Below are 10674 nucleotides of genomic sequence, written 5' to 3' on the forward strand. Positions count from 1 at the left end.
CCTCTGGCCTCTCAGTGGTAGTTTTAGCTTAACAAATAATGCAGAAATGGAATTTGGGGAGATTTTATTTTAGCAGCACCTTTTCCTTTTAAAAAAAGATTTAATTTGTTTTTCAAAACAGCCAACTAATGTTTTAATTCTTACTCTCTTGTTCCAACCTTCTTGCCTAAAAATCTCAAAAATGTTATTTCAGCAACAGTCCTTATAGCTCCTGTTATTTTGGTGGAAAATAACTAAGTTGTTCTTATATTTATGCTTCTTGGATAGTGATGCACAGACTACTCGTGTTTCAAGAAATCATGAACACATATTAATTAATCAGTCATAGTGTTTTAAGCTAAATTTGATGAAATAAGTAGTGGCTCTAGTTTTTAGGACTAAGAGGGCTTCTTGTTCAAAACTTTCAGGAGTACTTGCCCTTTGAGTTAAGCACAAGAGAAATTTAAGATGCTATTAAAACTTTAAAATCATTCAAGAAAAGATATTTTAATATAGTATAATGTGTATGTGTTCTTGAAACATGCTTACATGAATATAAATAAGTCAAAAAAAATAGAGATGTCTGAACTGAATAATTTAATTTGTGACTGGGGAAATAGCCAACATTGCAGAGCCATAGCATGTAAAGGAGTTTAAACAAGATGTACAGGAAAGTAGGTGAGAAGAAATTTTAGTGTTTTGGTTCAGTGCTTTTCTTGTTTAACTTCTCTGCTGACATTTTAGTGTCCACAGGGAGTAGAAAAAACTTCAGGATTGTGTTAAAAATAGATAACCATGGTCAACAAGATGTTACATTATATAGATTTTAGTGATAAGTGAATCAACTGAAATTAGACTGATTGAAGGAGGTTATTATTTCTCCTGATCCATTTAACTACTTAATGGTTTCAAAGTACTGCAGCTTCATTTATAGGTTTAATAATCAAGCACAAACATAGATCCAGGTATAGCAGATTAAATTCATTTTCTCCTTGCTTGACAAGGAAAGAATAGTGATCCAGGAATAATTACAACATTTTGCTCACTTCCCATACCTTTGGGGGAGCATTTAATACCCCAAGCACTTTAAATGGCTATTTTAAGCAATACAGAAACTTTAATGTCTAACTGTCTTATCATAGTTTTCCCCTGCAACATCATCCTCAGTGAGGTGTTACCTACTCAAATATTCTCTTTTTGTGTTGTTTTATTTCTCAGGATCTAGCATTTCTTATGCAAGTACAAGCTCTGTAAAAAATAGCTAGATATTCAGAACACAAGCATACAGGAAATTGAATTTTCTTTTTAAAGTCTTAACAGTTATGTTAGCCTGATCTTCAAGTTTGCTAACAGAAACAGTCCTGCTCATTTGTCAATGGACAGAAGTCCAAGCATGTTAAGAAAAATAAGTCTTAAAATGGTAGAAATACACAATAAGGTGTAAAAAAGATGCATCTTAAATCATATATATTATGGTAATACAATATATGCAAGGGTAGGAAAAAAAAATCACTCTCTTAAGACCTTCACTTCCTCAGGAACTGGAACAATTATTGCTCTTCCTCATGCCAAGGATTAGACTGGTGCTCTGCATAACATCATATTCTTTTGACCTTTATTGCATAGACTTAAGGTGGATAAGAACTGGAAACTGCTAGTATACATACTTAACAGAGAAGAAAAAGCATGTATTCAGGTCTCAAAGTTCTTCCCATTCACTTCTTCCAGGGGATTAGGGGACTTTAAAATTTTTTTCTCTGTTCATATGATCATCCAGGTACGATCAGTGTGGCATCCCCATGTCTCCAGAATGGAAAAATTATTTCCTTTGCAATACCTAAAGATAGCATGCCCAGACAAGTCCCCTCTCTGAGGAAAATTGGGTGGAAGACGTCAAACCAGTTCAGTTGCTCCTGGCCAGTTTCTTCAGATGGAGCACATTGGGGTACAAGGAGCTTTCAGTTTATGAGCAAATTAATCTCTCATCTACATCAATGGCTTTTGCAGCAGCCTGAAAGACCTGCTTTGAAGGCCTGTTTCCACCCTCCCGTTACATATATCTTGCTATGCTGCATCAGAAGAGAGGGAAGGATTCAGAAGTGTTTGCCTTCCATGATTGCTTTAAATCCAGAATGAGAATCATAGAATTATAGAATGGCCTGGGTTGAAAAGGACCTTAAAGCTCATCTAGTTCCAACCCCTCTTCTGTGGGCAGGGTTGCCAACCACCAGAGCAGGCTGCCCAGGGCCCCATCCAGCCTGGCCCTGAATGCCTCCAGGGATGGGGCAACCACAGCTTCTCTGGGCAACCTGTTCCAGTGCCTCAACACCCTCTGCGTGAAGAATTTCTGCCTAATGTCTAACCTAAATCTCCCTTCTCAGTTTAAAACCATTCCCCCTTGTCCTGTCACTATCAACCCCTGTAAACAGTCGCTCCCCCTCCTGTTTATAGGCTCCCTTCAAGCACTGGAAGGCCGCAATGAGATCTCCCCAGAGCCTTCTCTTCTCCAAGCTAAACAAGCCCAGTTCCCTCAACCTTTCCTCATAGGAGAGGTGCTCCAGCCCTCTGGTCATCTTAGTGGCCCTCCTCTGCACCCGCTCCAAGAGCTCCACGTCCTTCCTGTGCTGGGGGCCCCAGGCCTGGACACAGTACTCCAGATGGGGCCTCACAAGAGCTGAGTAGAGGGGCACGATCACCTCCATCTCCCTGCTGGCCACCCCTTTTTTAATGCAGCCCAGGACGTAGTTGGCCTTCTGGGCTGCAGGCGCACACTGCTGGCTCATGTCCAGCTTCTTGTCCACCAATTTACAGCTGAGATGGATCAAGAATTTAAGTAACCGGAGTGACTGATCATGAACGCTTCATGGAGGCCAGGTGTCCACAGCTGTTACAAAGCAAAATGCCAGCCATGTTGGTCTCCTCACACCATCCTTGGCGAGCTGAGCTTTCTTTTTTCCCTTGAATGCACAAGGGCTGACACATTGGAAAGCGCAGACAAATGCCCTTTCCAGATCCCCACAAAGTAGATTTGTAGTCTGGAGGCATAAAGCATATGCACACTTAACAGTGTAAATGTATATGTAACGTCAGCTCTGCATCTCTCATAACTCCTGTTACTAGTAAGTAACCTTCCCTTCTTGTCAAGCTTTTATAGTAGAAATCCTCAACATTGGGCGCTGAAGACTCTAGTATAACTAAGCAGTAGACAACTCATTTCATCCCAGGGGATTAATGATGGAAATTTTTCAGATTTTTCACTTAATGATTCTGTATACTCTCTTCTGCTCAATTTTGCCAACTGCAATTTTAAGTTTGGTACCTTGAACAGAGGGTGTCCTAACTCTGACATTCCTACACATCCGATGCAATGGGTAGCTCTCACCAATCCTCTTCAAGATTCCAAAGAAAGCTTCTTTAGTAAATTCAGTCCTCAAAAAAGACCAGATCTGACATTGATCTTAAAGAAGGAAAAAAAAAAAAGAAAAAAAAAAAAAAACCCTCACTTAACAAGCAAAAGCTCATAAAATCCCCATTATCTCCAAAGTGCTTTCCCAAAAAGGCAAAAATGTTAGTTTTTAAAAAAAACTCCTTTGCAAGTGACTTTTTAAGTTTTTATAGTTCAAAAGACCGAAATCTTACTCTCTTTCTTAAAATGTTCCTGAAGCCTCAACATAGCTTTATAGATGCATGAAAACACAGTGAAGAAGCAGTGCCTGCTGCAACTTACATGGTAAAAAAAGTCAATTAAAATGTAACAGAACAATTAACCATTGTAATAGGTTGGCTGAATTAAGTCCTGACTCAGACTTGCACTGGGGCATTGAATTGTAACATTACATGGCAAACAAGGCAATTGACCTCAATCTTTCATCTCACAGAAGTTGTTGCTTAAAGGCATTAGCTTACTCACTGTCCTTCTCTGCTGTGCCGAGCAAGCAATGGGATTGTAGCAGCCTCAGAAGCACCATGGTCCTAAAAGTTTTGCCTCCTTTCTATGGAGCTTGATGGGGTGCTATCAGGGTCAATGTCTTCTACAGTGGCCAGGGGGTCTGCAACTTTTGTGTTAAGTCTCTTTCAGGGAGTCAGACCTGTTTCCTTCCTTTTGTGCCCCATGTAAAACATTCCAATAGTCTCCCCACTCCATCAGAAGAATTTCCACTGTGGCTTTTGTGGTTTAGTTTTCTGCCCCCATCCCCAGGGGATGCTCTTACCTCTCTGGGATAGCCCATGCAAACTAATTCTCAGATTCTTCTCCCAAGACTACAGGCGAGAAATTCCTCAAACCAAACTTATTTACTTCTGGTTTTTGCCAAATACAGTTTTGCAGATGCATTTTTAAAATTTTACAAGGTACAGTTTTAAAGCCCTCCTTGCCTCCATTTGCCGACTTCTCTTCATCAACGCTCTGCCGTAGTACACAATGTATGAAATATATGTACAAGTTAGGGTTCAGTTTACATTTTGAATAATGAACAGAACAGTGAATGTTCTGTTTTAATTGCTATATTCAAATATTTATTAACCACAGAAACAGTTACATGTTCCCCATGGCCTTCAGGTTCCAGGCAGGTTTATATTTTCATTTTATAGACTACGAAAGAAAACAAATCGTAGTGTCTTCTGACCAGAGACAGGACCCAGACCAGATTTATGTGTCTGCATGGCAAACTCTGCTTGTCTCCATTCTTATCTCAGAGCTTTTCAGGCCTGTCTCTGACCTGTTTGTATGCCCCACTGGACGGTACATATTCTCAGTCCCCCTAGTGTTACAGTCTGCTTTTTCTCTAAGCCATTACTACACCCTGTCCTGTTGATGTATTCCTTAGCAATAATAATATCCACTGTAGACAGTCCCCTGATGATATAGTATACTATCTTACTGTCATGAGAGCAGATTAAGATGTCTTTAAAATAATATTCTTGTCCTACTAATAGGTGTGTTCAATTTCAAATAATATTATTCTGTAAGTTTTTAACAATTATACCTTATTGGTCTTAATTCCATAGCCAGTGTTCTGCTAAAAGACAGGGTACTTTATAATAGTCTCTTTAGTCTTTCATTTATTACTCCACACTGGCAAACTGCATCCTCAGTGTTTCTTGGTCCTGGACAGTTTCCCTAAGTTAAAGGGCAGACAATTTGAAGACTACTGCTATCAAATCAGGCAGACATTTTTATTTGGGAAGCTATCAAACTTGGGCTGGCTTGCAGTCATAACAGCTGAGAGCATATCCCAGTGGAGGAGTATAATTTTTCTGTCTGACCTAACAGAGACCAGAGCTGGCAGCTTTATGAGAAGCTCTTAGAATGAGCTAAATGTGCTGAATTTAGCCTAGACTATCTCAGTATACTTTAGTGATAATAAATGTATGGAATTTCTTCACGACCACAGTGAAGTTACAGTGTAGAGCATGAAATAAAGTGCTTATCCTTTTAACTGTGTTTTAACAGCTGAAGGGCAGATAGTGTACTCCCAAGTGTCTTGCATTGCTTACTGGTTTATTGCAAACTCAAGAGTTAGAGTTGACTAGCTAAAGAGATATCTCATTTGAAATTATATCAGAAATGTGGGAATTTTAAGGGATCTCCTAGTTTCAAAGCAATGCAGGATTGCTTCCAACTATAGGCTACAGAGGTTCAGGAAGGAGAAGGTAACTTCTCAATTACATCGAAGATTTATGAATTATTCTAAGGAGACTTTAGCACATAAGGAGGCAAGCCTGCAGGCTTGCATTTGCTCTGCAAGGGGTCGAAATATTGGAAAGTTAGGAGCCTAGAAATAGGCTCTAGTAGGAGCCTAGAAATAGATATACCAAAACAAACCCACAAACCTGAAGAAAAATTACCATAGAAATTCACTTGCAGTTTAGATTAAGGTCCAATTTGAACCTCACAGCTGCTTTTTTGTTGATGTAAAACTGTACTGAAAAAATATTTATACTGATCCCCCTGGTTCTTCATTCATGCATTATAGACCTTTCAACTGGTTTTCTTCTACATATGCAAAGAGATCTTTAAAGTCTTCTAGCTATACCACCAAACTGGCCTCAGTCCTAAGAGCCTGACTTCTTTGGTCATACACACTAACCCTCACACTACATGAGTATTCTGACGTTCCAGTTGAAGCTCAAATACCTTTACTTCCAGAAAACAACACAATGAGCAAGGTTGACCCAGCACTTGAAACACGCATCCAAAGCAGAGGACTGACGTTCATGCATGCATACATAGGTGCACTGTATCTGTGAAGCAGTGTGCACTTTCGACATTTGCTTTTTTGTCCTTTTGCCTTTTGAAAACGTCTGCACCAATGCTGCACGCCCTTCCTGTGCTGTTCAGTGAGAGCACAGAGCATCCCGGGGCACACAGACAGGGAAGCAGCACATCACGCTGCCAGCTCTGGAGGACAGGTCAGTCAGCAGAGGAGGTGTGAAAAAGAGCAAGGTGGAATGTCAAATGGGTGCAGTAGTGCAAGATGGGTGGGATCTAGAGAGCAGTGGATACAGGGTAAGCTGGGAATTTGTGGGGGGTTGATGTACTTGTTCTGAAAGAAGATGACACATACTCACCCACTCCCTGTGTTCAAGTTTAGTGAGACAATGTTTTCAAAGGTTTTAGAAGTAATTACTTTCAATACAATAAATTACACTTGGATTGGTTTTAATCAATGAGAAATCAAATGACAGATGTAAATATTTCAGAGACTTAGGAAGTACTACCAGTGTGATTTTAATTATTTACGTTAAAAATCACTTCTGTAGACAGTACTACGCCACTTTCACGTATCTGACGATAATTCAACTTCACTCCAATGTTAACTGGTTTTGTTTTTTTCCAGAATTTAGCTTACGAAATCATTCTGACACTAGGACAAGCATTTGAGGTGGCCTATCAGCTTGCACTACAAGCACGAAAAGGGGGCCATTCTTCAACCCTCCCAGAAAGCTTTGAAAATAAACCCTCCAAGCCTATTCCCAAGCCACGTGTTAGTATTCGGAAGTCAGTGGTAAGTAGAAAGCAGTGGGTGCATGCAAACAACAAAATTCAGCAATACAATTAAGAAGCTGTATAAATAGATATACCTGTTGAGTCAGAAGTGCTCCATGTCTCCATTGTGCCACCTCGGCTCATCAGCCAGTGGGGTTGTGTCATTGCAGCACAGGCAACCGCTTCAAACAGTTGCTCATTTCGTATTCCTCCAGGTTAAGGTTTTGCTTGGCTAATGTTGTGCATATGTCTTGTATAGTAATTGCAGAGCTTTAATTGACTCAGTCTGATTCTAATGGAGGATCACAGCCAATGCATACCTTTAAAACTCTGCAGTTCCATGGACTTTCCTGATGTTGAATTGAGAAATAAAACCAGCACCAAACTTGTTTGATACACAATCACTGCATATGCATCCTAATCAAATTACAAATCCAAATCAATTTAAAACGATGTTGTTATACCAAGCAACTTCTTTTCTTACCTTTTTTTTCTTTTTTGGACCCTTGGCAGACCCTCCTGTGCCAAAACTGGGATTCAATGTGACTTTTCAATATTTTCTTTGGAATCGCAAACTCCTATGAATCCAAGCTCGTTGGAGCCTACATATTCATTGCCTTTAAAGTGCCCTCCTGAACTGCACAGATGACAGAGAAATATTGTTTTATGGTAGACATTTTTAAAAAATTATGAAAACTATTTTAAATCAAGTGAGAACACAGGCACAGGGTGACTTGGGAGGGAAAGGGGGAAATGACCACACACTGTATTATATTCACTGGCCATAAAGTGAGAACCATACTCTGTGATATTTAATTATTGTATGAGAAGAAGGGGGAAAAAATGTATGGTTGTACACTTTGTTGTCCGTTGCCACAGAATCTTCATCCATAAAATTAAAAAAAAAGAACATTTCCTGATGCAATCATCTGTCTCGGTAACCAAAGGACTGCTCAGGATCAAGTTTATCTTTAAAAATAGCTTTAACAACCTGTGATGCCCCATAGCCTGGGGATAGACACAGCTCTGATGTAAACAGGAAAAAGAGAGCAACCATGGGTACATGGGAGTGTAGACCACTGCACTCGCTGCTGTAGGACTGTGTCGGTACAGGGTTTGTTCTGTGTTCTGTTAGTTTAAAGAAGAAAGTTCTGCTAGAAATGCTGCACGCAGAGATGGTAACACGTCTGTATGTTTGCATTTGTCTTAAAGCAGATAGATCCATCTGAACAAAAGACTCTTGCAAATCTACCATGGATTGTTGAACCTGGACAAGAAGCCAAAAGAGGCATTAATACCAAGTATGAAACTACAATTTTCTGATACAAAACTGTCCCCCTGTTCCTTGTTGTGCCTTGCACGCCAAGCAGTCACAGCACAGCCTTTCCTTTATGGCAATGTTTCAATCCAGCAGAGAGGAAGACTGCACTGTATGAGTGGCCTTGTAACTAACAAAAAAGGCTGACAGTCATTTCTGGTGATGTTCTTCTTCCTGCAGCACTGACAGAAGAATGACACTATATGAAGACTTTTAAAATTACGGTCCACAAGAGGAGCGAGAAAACTTATTTTTCACACAGTTCTCCCTTGTGACTCTGCCACAGTGCTTTCTCTGATTTCTTATTTTAGAATTCTACTTCAAAAAAAAAAAAAGGTCTCTAAACTAACACTAATGCTGCCTATGAGTAGAATACTTGATTGGTTTTTTATTTAAGCCTTGGCAGTTTTTAATTGAAATAGAATCAGAATTAATAAATAGAGTATTTGTGAAACCACTGAATTCATTAATAATTACTGTGTTGAATAAAGAACTCATTACAGTGAGAAGAAATTAGGCACCCTGATTTCTGTGTGCACTGGTTTTATATGTAATCATTGGTGTCCTTTGATCCTGTACAGAAATCGGAACCTCTTGCATTGTAACAAAGGATCAGAGTTTTATGAATTATTAGAAAAAGGTATTAATAATGCACAGAAAACATTTATTAGATATTTTTATGAAAGAGAAGTACTATAGGAAAACATATGAATATTTATGGAAGGAAGCCAGATTAATTATGACAAATATTGTTTATTTTAAAGTTAAGTAAACCACTGCTATTGCAGCATTATGAAAATTATAAGAGTTGTAGCATCAGTGCACTGGATGTTCTGTGTGATCAGTCTGGAATGAAAGCAGAATGGTCATTCTACTACAGCTACATAATAGTTTATGCAGTTCAACATTGCTATAGCCATGAATTCTACAAGTATTTTTAAAAAATAATCTCAGTGGTTCTAAAAAAATTCAAAACCATGGATTTTGCTATCAAGATTTCTGTCACAGAAAGCTTGTTTGGAAGAGTGTTGATAAAATTCTACGCAAAACATTTTCTAAATACAAATAGCAAGAAAAAGAAAAAAATTCCAAAGTAATAAAAACGTTTTCATGGAACAAAATAGTTAAGCATTTGCTTAATATTTGATTAAATAAGATTTACTTACATTTTCTTTGATGTGTTTTAATTTTTTTTAATGTCTGTGGAGTATTTGTATAATACCATGATGTATATTTATGTAGATCTGGAATTATAACAGTACAAATATCACTATAGGAGAAAAATGACATTTTAACGTATATTGTTCTATCCAGTCAAATTGTGAATCATTTTGAAGTTCATTATAGAGATATTGATAAATCGTGTGGTTGTCTTTATGTTTTTTTAATTATTATTTCATATCCAGCTGAGGTTTTCAGTTAGAATCATCAGTTGGTAAAGTCCAAAAAAAAATGGATAATTGAACTTGGTTTAAACCTGATAATTGTATATGGTTTAGTTAAACTTAATCATAGCGCTGAGTGATGACATACTTTTAATACAGTATTCAATTTACTTGAACAAAATAGTTCCTTGTACATATTTTGCCTATTCACTGTTGATATGTACGTAGTCAACTGACAGTAAAAAAATAACACTAAAAATATGGTACCAAAAGGAAAATTGTATAGGAGAACAGTAAATAGTAGCCTCACTGCGACAAATACTTATGTAAATATGCTTGGGCTTCCAGTTATAAATTTTGTAATTTTGTCATTTATTTATATCCTATAAAAGCACACAAAATAAAATTAAGTTGTACAGTCCCACTGCTTTGTGCATCATTTTATCATTGCTAAAAGACATGAAGGGCCTGATTCAAAGGATACTGAAATCAGAGAAAGCTCTTCCCCTCCCCTTTCTCTGATTTCATTGGGCTTTGGATCTTGTCCCGCACAAACCCAGGCATTGCTGAGGAGACAGTTTTGGTTTAGAATACAGATTTTGTTTACAGATGGTAAATACTTCATACTTAAAGTCCTTAATTAACTGCTTCTTCGGTGCACCACTGAACTGCTGACTGCTCAAATTTAATCGCACCCTATAAAGACTTGCACAGGGAGGTACGCTAAAACACGTTCACTTCAGGCACCAAAAGTACAAAGTGGCCAGATTTCCAGGCTATAAAACTGGGGCACCTCTTATGTAGCTGAGTGACCCCTAAAATGAAAGGATGAGACAGGAGCTGCGGCACAACTCTAGGCAGATGTAACAGAAAGGAGTGAAACAACAGGAAGAACTGGCAACTTGCAGGAAGAATTTGATCTAGGTTCATCAAAGAGATGTCAAGCAGGTAAGGTGGCACACTAAGCTGCTGAACTTGTTTGGGAGAGATAATTGGGGCAAAAG

General features: G+C 38.5%; 1 protein-coding gene across 1 annotated transcript in view; it reads left to right on the forward strand.

The window, feature by feature from the left end:
• Positions 1 to 9645, forward strand: part of ANKS1B (ankyrin repeat and sterile alpha motif domain containing 1B) — a 53563-nt gene extending 43918 nt beyond the window's left edge. The window contains exons 8-9 of the mRNA XM_010075650.1: positions 6819 to 6986; positions 8180 to 9645. Of these exons, the coding sequence (XP_010073952.1) occupies positions 6819 to 6986; positions 8180 to 8290 (279 nt within the window). The 3' untranslated portion in view covers positions 8291 to 9645. The remainder of the gene's footprint in view (positions 1 to 6818; positions 6987 to 8179) is intronic.
• The last annotated feature ends 1029 nt before the right edge of the window (positions 9646 to 10674 follow it).

Source organism: Pterocles gutturalis, unplaced genomic scaffold, assembly GCF_000699245.1.
Source record: "Pterocles gutturalis isolate BGI_N339 unplaced genomic scaffold, ASM69924v1 scaffold41052, whole genome shotgun sequence".
Taxonomy (NCBI): Eukaryota; Metazoa; Chordata; class Aves; order Pterocliformes; family Pteroclidae; genus Pterocles; species Pterocles gutturalis.